Genomic DNA, 23,629 nt, shown 5'->3' with positions numbered 1-23,629 from the left:
GGTCTGGTAGTACTGGGGGTTGAGCATGCGTCGGTAGTCCATCAAATGGAGGTGGGTGTGGGGTACAACAAAGCCGGGTGGCTCCATGTACGGATTTGGCTGATAGTGGGGCATCACTGCTTGCATGCCATAACCTTTAATAGCAGAGGAAAAGTCGTATTAAGAGTAGTGATACATGAAGTCTACAGCCACACTAGCAGCTCTGTGAGGCAATGAGGAATGTCATTAGTTCTGCAGGTTTTTGGTCATAAAGGATTGAACAAACTAAACATTTTGACGATAGATGAAAAGTCAGAGGATCACCAAAGTTGTAACAATTCATCCTGAGGGGAATATTAATGTTTGAATAAGATTTCATGACAATGCAATCAAAAGCTGTCGAGAAATTCCTCAATCAAAACCACAAATGTCAAACTCATGGGGGCGCTAGAGGGTCACCAAAGTCATAAGGATACTCCGTCTAATTTGTGCATATGTAGCATGAAATAACTAAGACATTTTAAATAGCATAATCCATCCAATATTTAAAAATATATATAATATGTGATATAAGCTAAGCACTGGTACTCGTTGGCTGCAGGAGGCCATACATGTTGCATGATTAAATTACTGATTCAGATGTGCACAACTGGTTTCACCTCACCAGCAGAGGAGGACTTTATTTGAAAGCACTTGTACATACAACACAAAGGGCCTTACAGAGCAGTGGTTTTTGCTACATAACATGCAATATAAGTGAAGTATTTTCAGGGAGCATTGCGCCGATAAATCAATGAGTTGCACCACAAGTTTGTATATTTGGCACTTACCTAAACCAGGGTAGTATGGGTTGTAGGACACAGGCATGGGCATTGGTACAGGCCACTGCATACTCTGCATGGGCATGTATGGCTGCGAGGACTGTACGTAGAAGAAAGGTTTGTGGTGCTGCTGCTGCTGCTGCTGGTGGTGCTGGTGGTGCTGCTCCTCAGGACGTGGAGCTCCTGAAGGCCCTGGAGCCGGCAGATGGGGTCCCTGGGCCTGCTGAGCTCCGTATGGTGGGTTTGGACCCTGAGGGCCCATACCGTAAGAATGCTGGAAGGTAGATGTGGCTGCCTCCATATCTGACAAACAGACGAGAAGCAAACTTTTTTGATTGTTTTGAAGTGTTTCCTTCTTTTGCTGGCAAATTTATCGCAAGATAGCAGACGGTTTCTGACAACTAAACACGTACTGGACAAGTGCAAGAAGCAGATTAGAACTAACAAACCAACACAGCTTTCAAAGTAAATTGGAAATCAAAGGGATCTTGTCAAATGCTGCACTGATTGGCTGGATTTTGGCCCCAGGTGACACTTGTCCAATTAGAGTTTGATGACCTTCTTTTAAAGCCAATGAGACATGTTTGTTTCCCTCTGAATCCCTCCCACTGTGCTGCATCAGCTCACCTGAGGAGCAGATCAGAGATAGGTGAAAGAAGGAGGAGTGGTGCTTTGAATGGACTTGAAACTATAGAGGAGAAGCTGATTGGCTGTAATTAAAGAAAACAGACCTGCAGCTTGACAGAATCACTGGCATCGGTTACAGATATGTGGCTCAAAGTGGCACCTCCTGCGCTTTATAGCATCTTTATGAGGCTTGTTTTCTTGAGGGTCGCCTCATTTGCAGGCGAGCAGAGCAAAAGATCCGTAAAATGCAAAGCACATAATTTACACGACCTTGTGTTGAGATGCAGGTTTGACCCCCTGAAGAGCCAATTATGAGCTTGTTTGGTAGCCTGGAGCAGTATTTATAGACGGCACTATCCGTGGAAAATAAACATGCTCTGTGAGACCTGTTTGTTGACTTGGCCGGTGATTTAAAATCTAATGTTTAAAGATGTTTATGGACTCTGATCTGTGTGCTTTCAGGTCAAAAACCTCCCTAAAAAGAATCCTTAATATCTACAACCACAACATACTTTTGCTGTTTGCTTGTATACAAAAACATGTTTAGAGCATCCATTGACACCCATAGATTATAGATAAGAGGGCTGCAACAAATGATTATTTTCATTGTTGATTAATCAGACGTAATTTTCTCAATTAACTGATTAATCATTTGGTCTTTTAAATGACAGGAAGTCGTGCCCGTTGCAGATTTCCAAAGCCCAGAGTGACTTCTTCAGATGTCTGGTTTTGTCAGATCAGCGGTCCATAACCCAGATATATTTAATTTACAAGGATTTACAGAAACAGTCTGCAAATTTGAGTAGCAGGAATCAACAAAGGTTGTCGTTTCACCGAATTAGTTTCCTTTCAAACGATTTGTCTATGGAGATACACCGAACAGCCATAGGACAGCACGGGCACCCTGACCGGTCTGCAGCTACGCAGCCCCATACAGAACAAACTACGATGCACTGTGTTTTTTCTGACACCTTTCTATCAGAACCAGCATTAACTTTTTCAGCAGTTTGAGCTCCAGTAGCTCTTCTATTGGATCGGACAACACGGGCCAGCCTTCGCTCCCCACGTGCATCAATGAGCCTCGGGTCTGACCCTGTCGCCGGTTCACCTTCCTTGGACCACTTTTGGTAGGTCCTGACCACTGCAGACCGGGAACATCCCACAAGAGCTGCAGTTCTGGAGATGCTCTGACCCGGTCGTCTAGCCATCACTATCTGGCCCTTGTCAAAGTCACTCACATCCTTACGCTTGCCCATTTATTCTGCTTCCAACACAAAGTTCAAAATGTTCACTTGCTGTCTAATATACCCCCCCCCCCCCCCCCTGCCAGATGCCATTGTAACGAGATAATCCATGTTATTCACTTCACCTGTATATCCCAACTAAATATAAAAGGTATGCTGAATTACTGGCAGATCAACATCTGATGGTTGAAGTGTGAAATCTACGGTGCGTAAAACTCTTAACTGCTCTAATGTACACCCTCTGGCTGCCTTGTTGTCCAGATAAAGTGCTTGTAAATCAGAAAACCTGCTTCTTGACATTTTCAAAGATTGTCAAAGTTGGACACATTGGAACAGTTCAAATGATTGCCTCATTATAAAATAAGTAACTCTTAAAAGATGTAAAATGATTCAACACAAAGCTTAAATAATGAATATTTTTATTGGACTGGCCCCAAACTGTGGCACACCATCATCTGCACCAAACACAACCTTTCAGCCCATTTGCCTGTTTGTGAAATTCATAAATCATGAATAGTGCAAGGCAGTATCACTGCAGAAACTTTATACATTTTTTTTTATACTTTTATCTAAACAAAAAGAGGCTTTTCTTGTGCAGTGCATTTCACCTGGTGCTCTTAATATTTTTAAACACATTATCCTGGAACAATTACACCTTTTGGTGGGGACCTGAGGAGGACAGAAAACATTTCATTAAGACATCGCCAAGACAGAAGACATAAGAGTGTGAAATCAATTGTCAGTCATCTAAAAGATAATATATGTAATCAAAATGTTTAATCTTCTGCAGAGCTGTGTGTATTTCACCTACAGTTCATCACACTTTGGGGACATCAACATCTCGGTTCTCCTCTCATCATAGAGCCTGACGAAGAGAAAACAAATAAATAAATCACATTCAAAGAAACAGCCAGGTCAGCGTTAACAGTGTGACTATATGAACCTCTCTCCCAGTGTAACGGTGGCGGCTCATCGTCATCTTTGTCCTCGTCTCTCGGCCTGTGGTACATCACTTTCCTCTGAGTACTCATCTCTACACAGCAGACATGAGCAGAAGAAGAAGCATTGTGTTATATGTAAGAAATGAAACATCTCCACACTGAAACTCCACTTGCATCCATAAAATGACCAAACAAGTTAAGCCAGGAACATTTTTAAAGTCTGAAAGCAGACACTCATTAAATATCGGATTTTCACAAATTACATCTTCCAAATAAATTGAACTAAATTCAGATTTGTCTGCAGGTCTGAGGCTCCATCCCAGAGATGTGAGTCATGTGTTTATAAGGTAATTTAACAAGTCTCAACTTAGTTTTTTTTTTTCCTAGAAGAGAACATCATATTGAGTGTCTTACAAAAAAACAGGTGAAGTTATACGTTTTTATTAGGTTTTATTTCCTTTTGCTGCAAGGAAAATATTTAATCAAGCGACGCTTCTATCAGTAATTAATTATAGTGATATTTTATACATGCATGCAAGTTCATCTTCTTTAAAAATGTTAGATTCACTATATCATGCTGCATTACGATTTGTCTCCGAGTCGGGTTTCCGCACACGTCATTATAGTTTGTATGAGAAAGTTTGTTTGTGTTCTTTATGCAACCGTAGAATGGAACATTTTTCTGTATAAGAACATATTTAACAAACTGCCTCCTTGTATTATTCTCTAATGTCACCAAAAACTAGCAGTAGCTGCGACCACATTTGACATTTTAATCTAGATTATTCTATAAACATGCAAGATTTTAAAAACAGGATTAAGGGTTATTTGAGCACTGAATGACAGTTCTTTGGTTGATGTAACTTGCTGTTTGTTTTCAGTTTGTAGTCTCTTTATATGTGAATTTTATTAATGTTTTTAACATCGTTTTTAAGTCGCCTACACTGCCATTTTAGCCAGAACCCCCTCGGAAACGAGATTCAATATATCAATGAGATTATCCTGGCTAAATAAAGGTTAAATAAAATAAATTAAAATAAATTTGTGCTCCCATCGTTTAACTATGTGGTTCCATCTCAGCATTACACAAACATAAAAAAGGGGTGAATTAAAAATAAATTTGGGACCACAACTGCTCTAACTTGGCTGCAAAATTCTAATTATGATGCACGAGCTGTTTGGGCAGATTGATGGATGCTTTTTGGCACATTTTGAGTTGCTAAATGATTGGCCCTGTAAAATAAACTTAGGCTGCATCCCAAGTCTCTTAAATTGCATCCACGTTTCCCTCATTTGCATCTTTTCCTTGCGTCTCTCTGTGCATCCCCGGTGGGAGGGACGCAATCTGCAATTTAAGAGACTTGAGATGCGCCCTGTGTTGGTGCAGGAGTTCAACCTTGTCGTTGCAGAGGGGCTGCTTGTCTCCTCCTGGGAATCACGTCACCGTCTCCCCACCTGCCTTGGTCAGCTGACGTGGTCACATCTTCTCTGCAGAGTCTGTCTATAAGAGAGTTCACACACTCAGTACAGATTTCTTACATGGATACACAGCACAGAAAAACATCCACTAAAGAGACTTACCCTGACATGTTCTGCACTGCAGCTCACCACTGGTCATCTCTCCAGCCTCGCCATCAGCTGACTCCTGCTTACAGACATCATGACCTTCCTCTTGGGTCACTGGATCGGACGGATCTTGGTATTGGCCTCTTTTATACCAAGGTTTTGCAGCGTGTCTCAGCGGGACCGGATGGGGCTTCCTGGGTGCAGTATGCTTCCTCACAACCACTCTGACGGGCTGCTCACACCCTCTTCCATACCTGCTTTCCTCCTCAGAGTGTCCGGCTTCCTCCCTGTACATCTTGGAGCCGTGGACTTTGCTCCTTCCGGCCCCTTTTGCAAGGCTTTTCCCGCAGCAGGCGCACATGAACCTCTTTGAGCCCGGCAGCCACAGTTCTTCTTCTTCAGCAGCTTGTGGAGACCCGCTCACGACCTCTGCGAGTCTCCTGCCTGCGTACATGTGTTTGGGGAAAAGATCTGCATCGTCCAGATCTGTGGAGAACATCTCGTCTCTGGAGGACAGCTCGTCCAGAGACGGACTGAGAACGCTCATCCGCTCGTGGGTGATCGGCATGGATAGGTAGTTGTAGTAGTAGGGAGCAGTAGGTGAGGGGAGGCGGCCGGCTGCAGCATCTCCAGGTGTCAAAACGCTCTCAAAGGGCAGCTTGAGGATCTGGTAGCTGGGATTAGCTTTCAGATGTTCTGTCTTTGAGACCGTGTCGCCACTTTTATCATCTTTGTGCACCAGCTGACTGGTGGTAGAAGGCAGGATTGGATCCACTCCCTGCTTCAGGAGCTCTTCAGCGTCACATCTGGGAACACCTGCATCAGTCGCCAAGATATCTGACTGGATACCCGCGACCTCTGCTTTCTCAAGAGGGAGGAAGTGTTCGTCTTCTGCTGACTGCTCCAGCTCAGGACACTCTTCGTGAATAGAGGAGCTATCGAGAGGATACTCCTCTTCCAGTCCTGCCGACCAGCATCCGTGAGGGCTCAGGCCTTCTAGGCTCCTCTGGCTGGACTCGCCGTCGTACACCGCTGTTGTGGAGTCACTGAAGGTCACAGCTGAAGACTCTGAATGGCTGTGATCAGGCGCTGAAGGCAGGACGAGACTCTGCTCTTCGCTTTTCTTCTCTTCTACTGGAGAAAACATTCCCGAGGACTGCGAGGCGACACCAGAGTCGAGTTCCCTCTCGGCGCCCTGCAGCTCAGTGGCTCGGATTTTATCCAGGCACTCGATGAGTTTGGTTATGGCGTCACTGGGGTCGGTTTGAGCCTCTGAGCAGGCCATTTCTCGACGCCCGTAAGGCTGTGGGTGATGCTGATGCTGCTGCCGAGGCATTTCATTCCAGGGAGGAGGTTGGAAGCGAGGCTCAAACATTCGCCTGTAATCCATCGGATATATCGGGGCGTGAGGGTAAACAAACCCGGGATACTGCATGTACTGGTACGGGTTCATGCAGGGACGGCCATAGTTAAGACCTGGGTAATAGAAAACAGGGAGATTTCAAGCAATCAATACTACTTGTTGAGTGTGGTGGAAAGTAACCAAGTACATTTACTCAAGTACTGTACTTAGGTATAACTTTGATGTACTTGCACTTTACTTTCATTTTGTACGTTTCACTGCACTACATTTATTTGATAACTTTGGTTACTTCGCAGGTTCAGATTATTACACAAAATATAATCAACAAATAAATGTCTTTACTTTAAAATAAGCCCCACTTGATTTTAAGGATATACATTGGAAATTTTAAAAAATTATATAATTTAAAACAAAACCTTCATTGAAAATAAAAATAAATCAAATAACTGATACAAATTGTATTGATTTTAAAGACATGCATTGGTACAAAAAAAGTTTTACTTGTATCATTTAAAACAAAACCTTCATTGAAAGTAAAATAAATAAATTAATATAATGTGATATATAAAATAAATAATACAAGTAATAATACTTTTTGTAATAAAATTGTATTGATTTTAAAGATATGCATTGGAAATTTAAAAAAAAGTATATAATCTAAAACAAAACCTTCATTGAAAATAAAAATAAATAAAACAAATATAAAAATAATATTTTTTGTAATACAATTGTATTGATTTTAAAGAGATATATATATTAAATTGTATGATTTAAAACAAAACCATTGAAAATAAAAATAAATAATAGTATTGATTTTAAAGATATGCATTGGAAATTATTTTTAAAAAGTATATAATCTAAAACAAAACCTTCATTGAAAATAAAACAAATATCAAAATAATATTTTTTGTAATACAAGAATTGATTTTAAAGATACGTATTGGAAATATTTTTTTATTGTATAATTTAAAACAAAATCTTCATTGAAAATAAGAATAAATAAAACAGATAATATAAAATGTTATTGATTTTAAAGATATGCATTGGAAATTATAAAAAAAACAACTATATAATTTTAAACAAATTCAAATTAATTATAATAAAATGATAAATTAAGATATTAGTATTGATACTAATAATAATGGTAATGCTAATACTTTGGTACTTTTACTTAATTCAGATTTTAATTGCAGGACTTTTACTTGTACCAGAGTATTTCTACACTGTGGTATTGCTACTTTTACTAGAAGATCTGAGTACTTCTTGGGAGATTATTAGGCTCCAACAACAACAAACATAGAGTTTAAATAGCTTGTTACCTCCAGGTACACCATATTGGTTGTATGGGTTGTTCATCTGCCAGTGCTGGTAGAGGTAATAAGGTTGAGTTGGTGGCTGGACATAGAAGAAAGGTCTGGGATGTTGAGCTCTCTGCTGTCCACTCCCAAATGTCTGTGGTTGTTTGCTTCCATCTGCAGGAAGCAGCAGATATTAAACTGTTACATCTCTCTACTTGTTAAAAATGATGAGTTTACACAGCTCAAATGTTATTAAACCAGCATGTTAATTATAAGGAAGTCTTTACCGTCCATTTTCTTTCACGTGCTTTGCTCAACCTGTCAGAAATAAAACACCACAGAGGGATGAAAACAACCAAATAAACGAGAAATTAAAGGCGACTTTTACAGTCAAATCTTTCGACAAACAAACAGAAGTAGAAACGTTTTCTCTCTCAGGTCCACATGACGTTCTGCTGACTAAAGACGAAGCATCTCTGCTAATTACTCATATAGGAAACACCTGATGCTGCTGCACAAATTAGCTCTGAGCTTCAGTAGTGTCACTTTAACCAGGATAAGATGTAACATTAGTGTCTGCAACAAAAACGTGTGCAACTCTCAAATGATAAAAAAAAAAAAAAAAGCAACAACAAATAGAGACTAAAATCTAGAATCAAAATATATTAAATTAGGTATATTTTTTTAATATATATTTAGCCTATTTCAAAAATGTTGACTGCATAGAAGAAAGAGAAAAAACTCTGGCTACACCATAAAACCATAAAAAAAAATCCTTTGCCACAAGTCACTAAATAAACCACAGCTGAATTGTACTTTTCTTCTACAGAGGACAAAATACAGGAAAATACTTTTGCGGCATTTTTTCATGAAAAATACAAAACCCATACTTTAAATTTTCAGACAGGACATTAAACTCACAAATTAATATTTTCAATAAAGGGACATTTTTCATTCATGACCTCCTAAAAATTAAATTTCTTAGGAATATTTTTTCTACATTTCCTTGATTTTTGTTATATTGATGTTGGCTTTTTCTAACATATTATTTTGTGGTGTAAATTTATTTAAATATATTTTCTAATTGTGTTTGACATAGATAAAGAAAAACTGAATATATTTTATAGATACTAGGTCAAGATTTTAGAAATATAAATTTTATTTTTACCAAACACCAAAACTAAAATATATCATTATTATCATTATTATTATACTATTAATTAATACTATTAATAATAATAATAATAATAATAATAATAATAATAATAATAATAATGTTATTATTATTTAGATTTGTTTCTTAACATTTTAATAACTGAAAACTATTTTCAGTAAATTATATTATATTATATTTTATTATTATTAAAAGTTATTATAAGATTTGATGAGCTAAGATAAAATATAACTTTATTTATCCCAAGGTAAATTGCTGTGTAACAGTTGCAATGCAACGCAGAAAAGAGTCTAAATATAGAGAGTCTAAATATAAAAATATAAAATAACAATAAGGTGTAAATCCAAAATATATATAATATATGCAATGCCAAAAAAACAGGTATATCTGATATAGGTAAGTATAGTAAGATATATAGGTTAGTTTAGGTGTGCATGGTTAATACAGATGTATGGTACTGAAGAGTTATTTATGTATTTATATAGTTGCCCAAAAGTAGGCCTAATATAATTTAAATATAAAATCTAAAATACATCTATTATGTTTTATAGAGGACTCTTCATAAACATCCTGCTGTAGTGTCTCCATCTGTCCACCAGAGGTCGCTGCTCCTCTGTTTAACAGGACTAAACCTCTCTTAGTCTGGACGCATGCGCAGTCTCGTCATGTGGCCTCTGCTTCTCTTCGGGCGCTTCTGATGCGCTGAGAGGTTGACTGTATATCTGTCTGCTGCTCGGCGCTTCTTCTACAACAACATGTTTAACGTCTAAAATCAGCTTCAGGAGCTTCACTTCCTACTTTCTGCTGACGAGGAACAGCCATCTGGACGGTTCACCGTGTGAGGAGTTCACCTACAGTCACAGTAAGAAGAGTGGATGATGATTTGTTGGAGTGGTTGACTTGAAAACGTTTATTTAGCTCGTTTTGAGCCAAGGACTATGGAAGGAGGATGGGACACAGGTCTAGTGTGTTTGGGGGTACCACGCATGCGCAGTGTAACTCAGACTTATTTATTTATTTGTTTATTTGCACATATATAAAACTGCACAAAATCCAGTAAATGAAAAAAAAAAGAAATGTGTCAGGAGAGGTCAATACTTGTGTAATACATACAAAAAACAGTACAGAAGAAAAGAAAATATATCTAAACAGTTTCAGAGTTATAGATGCATTTAATATTATTACTGAGTCAATTCAAATTAATTTAATAGGCATGTTTGTATTTATTTTATTTGTTATTTTATTATTATTATTATTTTTTTTTTTTTAATATTTGCACATATATAAAACTGCACAAAATCCAGTCAATGAAAAAACAAACAAGAAATGTGTCAGGAGAGGTCAAGAAGCCTCACAGGCTGATACACAGGACCACCCTACAATCCCAGAAGAAGAAAAAAACAATAACAAAAAAAGGAAGAAAGATCTAAACTAACATAATTTAAAAAAATACAACAAAAGTTAAACAACAACAATCACTACCCTGCAGTATACTCATTTTTAACAGTCTCTTCTGCACTATATTCACGTTTTTTAATAGTCGTGTATCACAGCTGTTACCCTGCACTATTTTCAGTTTTAACAGTTTTCTTCATCTTGTATTTTTATATCTGGTATATTTTTTTGTACTTTGCACTACTAACTTTTTTACTGCCTTTTTATTAACATGTTTTGCACTATGGAACTGTGATGCTGGAAACTTGAATTTCCCTCGGGATCAATAAAGTTATCTATCTATCTATCTATCTATCTATCTATCCATCCAGTCATCCATCCATCCATCTATCCATCGTGACTTGAGTGCAGGCCAGATTCTACTGCGTATGTGCATTACCCCCGCATATATGACGCGTTGATGACGCGTGTGTCCCATCCTCCTTTACACAGTCCTTGCTTTTAGCCTGTTAGCCTGTTAGCTCGTTAGCTGTGTGTCTGCTAGCTAGCAAAGCATGACCTGCTCTCTAACATTTAGAGTTTATACCTTTCGTGTTTCATTACTGGGACTATTCCACAGCTGAAGGAGATGATGTTGGACGCTTGACTCTCTTAACAGGTAGCTAGTATTCATCTCCAGACTGTGTTGGTTAACATTACCCCGGAACTGTGGAGCTAACGATGCTAACGTGGTAATGAAGCTAGATATAAAACATCACATCTAGATAGCTCATGGAGGTTTATCCAGTCAGAGGATGGTTGAAAGTGTGTTTTAAAACAAAGCAACATGATGTTAAAGGATTGTCTGGTGAGCTAACTAACCTCTCTGTTGCAGCAGGCCTGTCTGTCTGATGTTACTGTGCCATGTTTCAGAGAGCAGGCTGGGTTTGTTTTGGACATGATGGTTTAATGTGCTAAACGAAGCTAGACAGACAGACAGCATCAGAAACAGTAACGAGAAACACTAGTCAATCATCAGAAATAACCTGTTAGTCAGCAGGTTACTGAGGGTAAACAAGTCGCACATTGACCATCTACATACATCAACCAGCTTAAGTAACTATCTGTGAATGCTGGTGAGTGTTTTGCTGTTTGGAGAGAATGTGTGTTAAATACACTCTGCCCATATTTCAACCGGTCTAGTCATTTTTCTCTTGATATTCTGATATTTTCAAAAATGTACTGGTGCACAAATTATCTTTATTGTATTAAAAAGGTAGTATATTGATATATTTAATGGAATCGTTTTGCTGCCACACCAGGAAAAAAACATGAATCAGTAAATGATTCTTTTCTCACACACTATGAGCCTTTTTTAACGTTTTAACTATTAAACTAGTTGATGTATGTAGATGGCTTAACGTTAGGTAAAGGATGTGTCATGTAAAGACCAATGCCAACATATAATTATTATTTTTTTAAATAATATGTTTATTGGGTTTTCTTATTTTCACAAACAAAATAAGAATAAAAAAACAAAAACAACAAACAAACACTGGTACAGCTCAGATCAAAAAAATATATATAGGAGGTCATAGGAAATAGTCCATAGTGCAGGGAAGTCACAGGATATACGATTTCATGTTCAAGAGACTCCTTGTGAGATAATGGAGGAGAGATCAGGTCCAATATTAACATATAACATTTAATAGCCTGCACATGTTGTTGGTAAACTGCACCCCGAACCAGTGGTAGAATGTTTACATTTACAGAAGTACAAATTCAAGGTTGAGTATTTTACTTTATACTCCACTACATCGCAGAGGTAAATATTGTTCTTTTTACTCCACTCACATTTATTTGACAGCTTTAGTTGCTCTTCATATTACACATTTCCATCACCCTTCCTGTCCAGTGAAAACCATGTCTCTCCAGATGATGTTGATTATTTGTGATAAACTAAAGGATGAAGTGTTCCTTTATGTGTTGAGAAAATCCTCCTACTTCTTAAGCTAAATAAACTCTTTAAAAAGCCTCTTGGATCAGCTGACAACAGGGCTGTATTTCTGACACATGAAAAGTATATAGTACATATGATGATCTTATAGAATATGATGCATTACTGTAGATTAAACTTGCCAACAGTATATAAAGGAGTTAAAAACATCTACAGCAGTAAAATGCAATATACACATTAATGCAGCAGTAATATTAATCCAGAAACATCAGATATAATAGTAAAACACTGACAGGGAACATTTAACTGCACAATGACTACTTTTACTTTAAGAACATTTTGCTGATTACATACTTTTATTTTCTCAGTGTGGTATCAGTACTTTTACTTGATTAAAGGATCTGAATACTTCTCCCACCATTGGAGACTAGACAACTTATAACATGCATACATCTTGGAGTCTAACGAATGTCAACGTTCACATTTATAAAGTGTCTCCTTACGTGCGGTGAGGGCAGTTTTTGCAATGTGGTCGTGTTAAACGTTAGCTAAAGTTAGCTTTTGGTATGCTGAAATGCTAGCTAACTGCTCATGCTAACCTCCCAGAAATTGAAGATATTCTGAATCTCATGTTGACAGCTGTCGCAGGGCGTGTTAGCAACAGGAGTGTTAAGGCGAGTAGTTGACACCAGATCGGAGGTCGCCTCGGGTGGTCGCCGGTATCAGCATCCAGCAGATCTGATTCAGCGGTGTGGAGGTGGTTGTAAAATTCACCCATACTGTACACAAGCTTGAATGTGACACACTGCTTTGTTGAAATAGACTGTCATGGTCAGCAGTAGTAGTATTGGTGGTGTAGCTTATAGCTTGATGGCAAATTGGCTTAATGGCTCCCTGTGTCATGGTAACCTTCCAAAAAGCCCAGTGTAATTTAGGATGTGAGCAGTGGAGCTCAAGACTTAACAGCATGATGTGTTTTTGTCTGCTTGTTTGAGACATTCTGATATATTTTACTCTTGCCCCGTTAATATCTGACTAACTTTACTGCAGGGCTCTTTCTAAACACATTATAAATTGTCATATAAACTGACCGGCAAAGGAGCAGAAAAGGCATGATTGAATGATTTGATCCCAATATTGAAGGCCATTTTAGACACATGTACATAAATCTCTATGACTTTTTACAAAACATGGCATTCATACTGTTTGAATCTGTTCTCCTATATAGCCATGTAAAGAACCACCTGAAGCAGTGTTTTGCAAACTATGTCTAGTGATATTCACTGGGATATACCAAAGTGGCATCATAGCACACAGAAAGATCTGGATCCTGTTTCCCAAAAACCTCTGAAGGCTGAGATGACTGAAGCCGAAATACTTCCGGGACTAAGATCACAATGTCCTTATGATGCTTTGTGAAATTGGTCTCTAGTTTGATGTTAAATACTGAAGGGAAACTCTGTTGTGGCATAATGTTAAGTAAGGGCATCTTCAGTAATGACTCGGGTTCTGCACTGTAGCATGTAAAGCAGTGTATGAATGAAGTAGCTTTTAACTTGCTACCGATGTGAATCAGTTTAATTCAGATGCTGTTTTATTGTATGTAAGGTCAATTGACATATAATTGCTGACCTCGTTTATTGTATTGCTGGAAAACGAGGGATGAAGGGAGGGTATGGTGGATGGAGGGATGGCCGTTCATTTGAAAGGGTTTCAGGATGTTTGCTGCTCTGACATGCCCAGAAAGAAAAAGGAAATCGGAGGGAAGAAAAGAGTTAAAAGATTTTTTTTTCTGTACTGATAGTTTCCATGGATTCCAGACTCATCATTGCTCTTTTTGTTTTTCTCCTGTTTTTCAGCCAAGCACTGATGTAGCAGCGTTGCCACTGTCGCGGTGCTCTCCCTCTACCTCCGGTCCCCAGTGCCTCACTGCATGACCTCCGACAGCAGATAGATCCACGAGGGGAAGCAGACCCTTCCTCGACCGGGACCCTTTCCTCTGGACTGCGACACTCAGCAGCCATCTCATCTTTCCACTCATCTCCAGCAGAAGAAACTGCAGGATTTTTTTCCACATCGGAGTTGAACACCTCCACTTGGTTCAGTGGAGGTGTTAGAGAGCTATCTCCCCCTCCCTCCCCCCTGATTATCCTCTTGAATCTTTAGAATATTTTCTCCTGGTCGGCTTGAGCCCGGTTCTGCCGGCCGCGTGACTTTTCAAAACTGGGGCGCGATTCATGGGATGCAACCATGTCGGATCTCAGTGAGCGCAGGCCGGTCAACACGGACTACGCTGTCTCCCTGCTGGAGCAGCTCAAGTTCTTTTACGAACAGAAATTACTGACTGACGTTGTGCTGCTGGTGGAGGACACGGAGTTCCCATGTCACAAGATGGTCCTGGCCACGTGTAGCTCCTATTTCAGGTGAGTGCTGCGGGTGTGGGATAACTCATGTTGTATGTTGAGGATTTCTTTTTTTAATAGGGCTGACCCGAACGCCTTGAAGCTTCGACCGTTGCCGTTGTATTCAAATACTTCGTTTAACAAGCAGCCCATGAAATAAGGAATAATCCCATAACATTATTCATATTCAACATTCATTATTATTAGTTATTCTCAGACAGATAGACTGTCCTGGGTACTGAAACAGCGGAAATGAAGACAGACCGACAGAAGAACATGTCAGTCAGTTGTGCCGCAAAGCAAAGCGAACTTTGAATTCCTTCGAATTAGGGATGCTAATTTTGGATTTTTTTTTAACTGATAAGCGACCCACATTAACCGATTATTAACCATTAACCGACAATATTAGTGCCTCGATTGCAGCGGTGCGTTAGCTGTAGTTTATGTGCGAAACAGACAAACAGACTCACCCGTTCGGGAGAGTTACTGTAGCAGCCACAATGCACCACACCATTTAGTTTAGCTGCATGGTTTTCAGCTGTGTGTCTGCCCGGCGTAACGTTAGCAAGTGTCCGACAGACCGTGTGTGAGTGTGCGGTTGTCTGTGACGTTATAGCTGTGAACGTAGCTGTAGCAGTGTGTGTACAGTTTATTTGTCGGTGAATATATGCTACAACTCCTCAAGACCCGAGCCAACTTCCTGTATCTGCAACACTGGCTCAGACTCTCTTAAGGTGGGCTGTTAAGGTGGACCAGCTATTCTCCTTAAAGTGACAAGCCGCTCCTCTGAGGTTTGCTCGACTTATTAATTAATTTTTAATATTTCCTTTATCCGTTTAACCGATAGCTTCGAAGCCCAAAAAATGGTATTCGGGACAGCCCTAGTTTTTAACGACCTCGGGCTAATTGTGACTATGCTTTGTGCGTCTCCTCCAGTTTCAATGAATAATTCACCATACAGTGTTGGGTTTTTATGTTTAAAGACAGCAATTATTCCCCTCAGTCTCATTGTGATGAGGTGTAGGTGCGTGGTTGTTATGTCTATAAGTGCTCCCCTCCTACAGTTACACTGAATAATGCACCACGTCGTAGTGTTATAGGATGGAAAACAAGGGGATGGTGTTTCCTTGAAAGCTGCCTCTCGAGTCGCCCCCTCTTCGCTAGTTATTCCTTCTCTTGATATATTTCTTGCGTAGCAAATGAAGCAATCTCTAACCTGTAGTCCTACAGACGTATCCCTCAAGGCCCTCGGGAGGCCTCGTTTGTACGCACAACATTGCATAATGAAGTGTGTGCACTGCAGTGAATATGACGGAGCAGCAGCCTCGGCTCTGGGAAGAGTCCATCTGTACTTGACAGGAGCTCATGCTGCATTTGAGCACGCTGTCTCACCCCCTCCCTCCCTCATTCACCGCACATTCATACATGCATTCCAAGAAAAGGTCCCGACAACTCGATGCCTCTCTCACACCCACCTCTCCGCGGTCCTCCCCACTGTTTCCCACACACTCGTTATCTGGTGCGAACATGCAAAGCATTCCCCTGCAGGGTTCAGAGGTGTCGCAGCGCTTCCTCTAAACTGCTACTCCTTCCTTTTTTCTTTCTCTTGTCTGCTGCCTCTCCTTCCACCTCCCCTCTCTCTCCTCGCACGCCTCGCTTCAGGGGAAAGGGGGGAGACTCTAGGGAGAGCTTGTGTTTGGAGGGGAAAGTCTGGTCACGTAGGTCTTGGTGAGAGATGGAGAGAAAGAGGAAAAAGAGAGAGGGGGGTGTGCAGGGGTATGCCTGCAGGGTTGCGTAATACAGCCTGGCAGGTTTAGCCCCTGCTGCGAGCAGCACACAGTCACACAAACCCCAAAACCCCAAACAGGAGGGCCGGGTCGTTCTGCAGACAAATCATTATTAAAGAGTAGAGTTGCAAGTGAGTTATTTTGTCGTTGACTAATCTGTCTATTATTTTGTCGTTTGATTGTTAAGAAAATGTCGTCATGCGACGTCTACAAATGGATCGCTGCAACAAACCATTCTTTTCATTATCGATTAGTATGCTGATTATTTTCTTTATTATTATTTTGTCTACAAAAGGTCAGGAAATAGTGAAAAATACTCTTCTTTACAAGTTCTCAAAGCCGAAGATGACGTCTACAAATGTCTTGTTTATAGGGCTGAAGCAATTCTTCGAGTAATTCAGTTACTAAAAATCAATGATGTAAATTCTTTTACCTTTTATAGGAGTAGCCCATAAGACGTGTACCTTTTAAAAAAAGTACTTTTAAATCATTTTTTTATTCATTTGTTTGCTTTTCAGAAAATGTTTTATTTAGAACCCAGAATCTAACATTACAACAACTTAATGCAATATATAAGTTTAGTTTTGACTGATAATATTATTGTATGCAGTTTAAGCAATAGAAATGTAGATTTTTTTCTAAGGAAACCAATTAGTTTTATTTTAATAGACCTGTCTTATTTTCTTCTTTTTATATTTACTATTGCTCTTTAATAATAAAGTAAAAGTATTATCTGATTACTTGATTAATAAATGGAATAATCGGTTGAATATTTGATTACTAAAATAACTGATAGCTGCAGCCCTACTAGTTCAAAACTTAAAGATATTCAGTTTATTATCCTATAACACAATAAAAAAATCAGGAAAATGTATAATTTGAGAAGCTGGAACTGGTAAATGTTTTAACATTTTTGCTTGAAACATTCCTTGAAGGATTAATCGATGATCTAAATTTTTGCCGGTTAATTGTCTGCAAATTCAAATCACTTGTTTTTTATGCCCATCAGTCCAAAACCCAGAGGTTATTGATTTTAATAATAATTTACAGTAATATTAAAGAGAAATAGCAGTAAATCCTCACATTTTAGGAGCTGGACGCAGCAAATTTGACATTATTCCTCAATAAAGGACTGAATTAATTATCAAAATAGTTGTAGATTTATCGCCTGTCAATTGAGAAACGCATTCATGGACTAAATATTTCAGCACCATGAAAAACTAAAGTACCTTTAGAAGCTCCATCTGCATATTTTAATCCAATTAGAAATAAATTAGTTTTGACATGATCGTTCAAAACGTTTCCCTCGGCGCTGTTTACCTGGAAACATGAGTTTGTACATTCCTCAGCAGCTATTGTGTCTACTGTGGTATTAACAGAAGAATGGCGTAGTTGTCATGTGCATTGATGACCTCCACACAGACTGAAACTCAAACACAAACAATGACAAACAGTGTCACATGCTGTGTATTTGACATGGTAATATACAGTATCTGTGACACAGAAGTGCAGCACAGAAGCATTTCTTCAATTATGAGCATTTGGCACCAAAGTCATCGCTTATAATAAATGCAAATTACCAGTTCAAGCCAGTAACAGTTCTACAGATGCATAAAATGTGAGCAATCGATGCAGTGAAAGAGGTTAAAGAGGCTCTGACTCACTCTGCTGAATGACAACGTGGACGTGTAGGCAGCCCGCCGAGGCTGCAGCAGCACGGAAGTCGGAGCAGAGAGAAGCCCAGCTGGAGTCAGCCCACCAGCCAGGTGTTGACTGTCACTTTTTGTCATTCGGTATGAGGAAACTGGGTTGTTGGACACGCTAATCAGTGTACAACAACTGTCAAGTATCACGTCAGCTGTAACATCTGCTCCAAATAAACCTGTGGTATTCAGTCCTGCTCTTTAAGACCAAGAATACTTCAAGTTTAGCATGCTATGATGGACAAAAACAAGTCATAGCTCAATGTTATTAAACCTGAAGGAAGATCACTTTCAATAGTAATGCGGCATCCGCTGTTTCACTTCACACTCTAATATGTTCAGATCTTTTATCATTTAACAGTAATGTAGCTTTTAGAGCTGGAACGATCGACAGAATATGAATTATCAATAATTTTGATTACCAGTTTATCATTTAAGTCATTTCTTTAAAGCAATAGTGCCAAATATTCACTGCATACCAGCTTCTCAAACGTAAATATGTTCTGGTTATCTTCGTCTGTGACACTTATAACCACGATAACGCCCTTTTAATGACCTGATAACAGTCTAACCAGCTTCAATATTGGATGTCGTTGTTTTAGAGAAGCCAATAGTGTTTGGACAGACATGCCATTTGACTTGTCATAGCGGCTAAAGCACAGGTGTAACTAATAGCATCGACAGCGCTGCAACTAACAATTATTTGTGTTATTGTTAATCTGTGGATTATTTTTTTCTAATTAATTGATTAGTTGGTTTGTCTAGAAAGTGCCACAAATTGTCGATCAGTGTTTCTCAAAGATGACGTCCTCATATATCTTGTTTTGTCCTAAACTCAAAGATAATCAGTTTACTGTCATAGAGGAGTAAAGAAACCAGAACATATTCACATTTAATAAGCTGGATCAGAGGAATTTATTTTTCTTAAAAACTGACTCAAACCAATTAATCAATTATCAAAATAGTTGGCGATTAATTTTTAATTGATTAATCGTTGCAGCTCTAATAGTAACTTAAATATCGTTGGGTTTTGTGCTTGGACATCTCTCTATTTTTCTGATATTTTAGTGACCACATAGTTCATCAATATAATCAAGGAAGTGATCAGCACATTAATCAATGAAATTGGTTACTGTACTTGCCGTCCCAGAAGCCTTTGAAATGATACCATGAATGTTACATTCCAGCTACAGCCAAAAGCAACTACCCTGATTCTGGTGGGTAACTCTGTCTGTTTTTACAGCCAGCTTGGCGAGAGGCCAGCTGTCATTAGGAGGCTCTGTTTATTCTAAAAGAAAAACTGGATAGTAAAACAGCGAACAAGACAGAACTTGGAGTTTTATTACCCACTCTACACTAAAAACATTTACCAGTCTTACGGGGTTTATTATGAACTCTTTGTTGAGGGCAAAACGTTGACCAGGAACCACAGATGTTTGCAGATAAGAAGGAAAGGGAATTTAATACAAAATGTTTTTTTTAAGTTTTAACATTTTTTAAATTAAAATTAGGACTGTCAATCCATTAAAATAGTTAATTGCACATTTTTTATCTGTTCAAAATGTACCTTAAAGGGAGATTTGTCATGTATTTATGCTCTTATCAACATGGGAGTGGACAAATATGCTGCTTTATGCAAATGTATGTATATATTTATTATTGGAAATCAATTAACAACACAAAACAATCTAAAATACAGCTAAACTACTACTAAAATTAGTGGCATTAAAACGAGTTTGCGTTAACGCATTATTATCGCGTTAACTTTTACAGCCCTAATTAAATTAAATGCTCACATACTAATTTATCCTGGAACAAATAATTTGTGGAACAAGACATAGGCGAAGCTTGAATTGTTGGAGTAGCTGATATGATCGCTTTTCTTAATCGGTGTGAGATCTCGACGTTCACTTCCTCATTCAGTAACATCCGTGCATCTATGTGTCGACTGACGCTTCCTTCGTCTTGTTCCTGCAGGGCGATGTTCATGAGTGGCCTCAGCGAGAGCAAGCAGACCCACGTCCACCTGAGGAACGTGGACCCGGCCACGCTGCAGATCATCATCACCTACGCCTACACGGGCAACCTGGCCATCAGCGACAGCACCGTGGAGCCGCTCTACGAGACCGCCTGCTTCCTACAGGTCACTGCAAACACTTCAATGCATTGAAAAGTCCTCCTGTCATCCTTTTATAAAGGACTGGATTTGTTTTTATCGTCAACAAATCCCATGAAAAGACCAAAACCAACAATGAATTGATCGTACTAACAAGCATCGTCTTTGTATCGTGATATATCTCATTCCTCTTGTTTGAGTAATGTTTGCTAAAAAGCTACAGAGTCCAGCTGTTTAAGCAAATTCCTGAGCCTTTACTGTATACAAACAACTGTACTGTATGTTCATGACCTGTTTTTAAAGATTTACATGTTCAGTCGTAACCAGTAGGCTTGGAGCTGAGCGACACAAACAGGGTAGGGACGTCTGAAAAGTATTGAGAGACTGACTGACGCATCCACACTGTAACGCCAGCTTTATTCTTTAAATCCTAATTTACCAAAATTAAAGAAACCTTCATTGTTTGCCATGTTTTTATTAATCTCAAAAGTGTCCTCATAGCCATCTGCATCTTTGTTTTTAAGTGGTTAGTTTATTTGCATCCTCTCAGATACATCTTGAAATGACTATGGTTGTAAATGTAATAATAAAGAGAAAATAGCAGCAGATCTTTCCTCAGTAAAAGACTTAAATGATGATCTTGTCTGTCGGTTAAGAAATCAATTCATGACTTAATGTCTCAGCATTATTGCTCCTTCCCTTGGAGCTGTTTACCCGGAAACATTATTGCAAATCTACATACTGGTGGTGTTGTTCTACTTTTGTGTCCCTTGCTGCAAAGGGGAATGTGTGTGTCTGACCGTCGTCTCTTGTCCTCTGTTCAGGTGGATGACGTCTTGCTGCAGTGCAGAGACTACCTGGTGAAGAAGATAAACGCTGAGAACTGCGTCCGCATGCTGAGCATCGGTGACCTGTTCAGCTGCAGCGAGCTAAAGCAGAGCGCTAAGCGCATGGTGGAGCACAAGTTCCCCATGGTGTACAGGCAGGAGGCCTTCCTTCAGCTCTCCCACGAGCTGTTGATAGACGTCCTGAGCAGCGACAACCTCAACGTGGAGAAGGAGGAGACGGTGCGCGAAGCGGCCATGCTGTGGTTGGAGTATAATATGGAGTCGCGCTCGCAGCACCTGTCCTCCGTGCTCAGTCAGATCCGCATCGACGCGCTGTCGGAGGTGACGCAGCGCGCCTGGTTCCAGGGTCTGCCGCCAAACGACAAGTCTGTGGTGGTGCAGGGCCTCTACAAGTCCATGCCCAAGTTCTTCAAACCTCGGTTAGGCATGACCAAGGAGGAGATGCTGATCTTCATGGAGGCCATGTCAGAAACGCAGGGCGATGCATATGTAATGTCCGGGTCCTTGCCTACTACGGTAGTGTGTTACAGCCCGCAGGCGGAGAAAGTGTACAAGCTCAACAACCCCCCAGGAGACCTGCAGAAGGTGGGGACCCTCGTTACACCAGACAATGATGTGTTCATCGCCGGTGGACAGATCCCTCTCAAAAACTCTATCACCAACCACGGCAAGAGCGGAAAGCTACAGGCGGTCTTCCGCTCAGTTGATAGCTTCTTCTGGTTTGACGCCCAGCAGAACGCCTGGGTACCCAAAACCCCCATGCTGTGTGCCCGAATCAAGCCCTCGCTGGTCCACTGCGAGGGCTACATCTATGCAATCGGGGGGGATAACGTCGGCGGAGAGCTGAACAAGCGCACAGTGGAGCGCTATGACTGCGAGAAGGACGAGTGGAGCATGATGAGCCCCCTGCCCTTCGCCTGGAACTGGAGCACCTCTGTGGTGGCGCACGACTGCATCTACGTGATGACCCACGACCTGATGTACTGCTACTTCCCCCGAGCCGACACCTGGGTGGAGATGGCCATGCGCAAGACGAGCCGCTGCTTCGCCTCCGCCGCTTCTTTCGGCGACCTCATTTTCTACATCGGCGGCCTCCACGTGGTCAGCAACTCTGGCATCCGCTTGCCCACGAGCACCATCGACGGCTCCTCCGTCACCGTGGAGATCTACGACGTCAACAAGAACGAGTGGCGCCAGGCCGCCAACATCCCCGCTAAGCGTTACTCGGACCCGTGCGTGCGGGCAGTGGTGCTGCTCAACTCGCTGTGCATTTTCATGCGTGAAACCCACATGAACGAGCGCGCCAAGTACGCTATCTATCAGTATGACATGGAGCTGGACCGCTGGTACCTGCGGCAGCCCGTGTCCGAACGCGTGCTCTGGGATCTGGGCAAGGACTTCCGCTGTGCGGTGGGGAAGCTGTACCCCTCCTGCCTCGAGGAGTCCCCCTGGAAACCCCCAACCTACCTCTTCTCCCCCGACGGAGGCGAGGAGTTCGAGGTGGACGGGGAGCTGGTGACCCTCCCTCACGTATAGCTCATACCCTCCCCTCCCCTACCTCGCTGACTCAACCAGGAATCTGTAACGCTGAGGGACGAACACGAAGGGGGGGTGCAGACCAGTTCTCTAAGATATGAAAGGGTTTGACGTTCTCTGTGTTGTGGAGGGATCTCTGGACTTTGGAGGCGTGCATTAGCTACAGCTGTTGCTGATGAACAATGCAGCCCAAAAAACAAGCGCGCAAAAGATGCCCCTCAAAAATACTAGTAATCTGAAAACTTCAGTTTTTTTTCTTCTTATTTTGTCAGTTGTGACATCTGTTAGATATTATTACAAGTCTGTCATACTGTTTCTACAATGTGATAATCTAAACGTCAACTGATTTTGTGATGATGGGGATGATGATGATGATGATGATGATGCACTTAACTGGTAAACCTTCTCGGAATGACAATGGCAACTGTACCAAAATCCCCCAAAACCTCCCTCCTCCTCCTCCGATAATAGCTTCCCTCTTTTCCCTCTCTTTTTCCTCTCCTCTCACCACTGATAAATGAATACTCTGTGGAAAATCTATCGTTTTGAGTGTAAAACTCTGCCTGGAGGCTCGAAAGGCTCTGAAAAGTTATCAGCTTGCTCCTTTGTGGACGGCAGCGGTCGTATCGATGGAGACCCAATAACAAAATGTTCCATAGAAACTTCTCAAACCTCTCCTGTAGCACTTTATGTAGCATGAGTTGTTTGAGAAGTTTTCTGATATTGAGCTTGAAAGTTTATATTGACCCTGGAAGTTGTTATTTGACCAACAAAAAAAAAAATGTATCACAACATCCAGTTATTGGAAATGTTCTCATGGCCTTCATTGGATCGAGTTTTAGAGAGATGGTTCAGTTTGAGTAGTTGTTTGGTCTATAAAATGTCGATCAGTG

General features: G+C 40.4%; 3 protein-coding genes across 5 annotated transcripts in view; 1 reads left to right on the top strand and 2 right to left on the bottom strand.

Annotated features, from left to right (window-relative positions):
• Positions 1 to 1,365, bottom strand: part of buc2l (bucky ball 2-like) — a 5,033-nt gene extending 3,668 nt beyond the window's left edge. Inside the window, exons 1-3 of the mRNA XM_037757624.1 lie at positions 1,214 to 1,365; positions 810 to 1,103; positions 1 to 134 (exon numbers count right to left, since the gene is read on the bottom strand). The exon at positions 1 to 134 is cut by the window's left edge and continues 1,951 nt beyond it. Of these exons, the coding sequence (XP_037613552.1) occupies positions 1 to 134; positions 810 to 1,101 (426 nt within the window). The 5' untranslated portion in view covers positions 1,102 to 1,103; positions 1,214 to 1,365. The remainder of the gene's footprint in view (positions 135 to 809; positions 1,104 to 1,213) is intronic.
• Positions 1,366 to 3,230: 1,865 nt separating this feature from the next.
• Positions 3,231 to 8,351, bottom strand: buc (bucky ball). Of its 2 annotated transcripts, XM_037756187.1 has the most exons (7): positions 8,127 to 8,335; positions 7,861 to 8,013; positions 5,194 to 6,654; positions 5,009 to 5,113; positions 3,615 to 3,704; positions 3,483 to 3,536; positions 3,231 to 3,340 (listed from the first exon to the last, which is right to left on the bottom strand). In XM_037756187.1, the coding sequence occupies exons 1-6, from the start codon at positions 8,131 to 8,133 to the stop codon at positions 3,505 to 3,507; spliced, it is 1,848 nt and encodes a 615-aa protein (XP_037612115.1). In that variant the 5' UTR covers positions 8,134 to 8,335; the 3' UTR covers positions 3,231 to 3,340; positions 3,483 to 3,504. The 2 variants fall into 2 exon arrangements, with proteins under 2 accessions (XP_037612115.1, XP_037612117.1); XM_037756189.1 differs by lacking the exons at positions 7,861 to 8,013; positions 8,127 to 8,335 and adding an exon at positions 8,342 to 8,351 and having other exon boundaries at positions 5,194 to 6,499.
• Positions 8,352 to 9,666: 1,315 nt separating this feature from the next.
• kbtbd2 (kelch repeat and BTB (POZ) domain containing 2) lies at positions 9,667 to 23,031 on the top strand. 2 transcript variants are annotated; one of them, XM_037756919.1, is made up of 4 exons: positions 9,667 to 9,875; positions 14,204 to 14,767; positions 20,214 to 20,379; positions 21,177 to 23,031. In XM_037756919.1, exons 2-4 carry the CDS (start codon positions 14,595 to 14,597, stop codon positions 22,734 to 22,736), a joined length of 1,899 nt encoding a protein of 632 aa, XP_037612847.1. In that variant the 5' UTR covers positions 9,667 to 9,875; positions 14,204 to 14,594; the 3' UTR covers positions 22,737 to 23,031. The 2 variants fall into 2 exon arrangements, with proteins under 2 accessions (XP_037612847.1, XP_037612848.1); XM_037756920.1 differs by lacking the exon at positions 9,667 to 9,875 and adding an exon at positions 10,894 to 11,066.
• Positions 23,032 to 23,629: the final 598 nt, after the last annotated feature.

Source organism: Sebastes umbrosus, chromosome 21 (assembly GCF_015220745.1).
Source record: "Sebastes umbrosus isolate fSebUmb1 chromosome 21, fSebUmb1.pri, whole genome shotgun sequence".
NCBI lineage: Eukaryota > Metazoa > Chordata > Actinopteri > Perciformes > Sebastidae > Sebastes > Sebastes umbrosus.
Note: the sequence above shows the minus strand (reverse complement) of the source record. Positions and strands in the feature narration are given on the sequence as shown.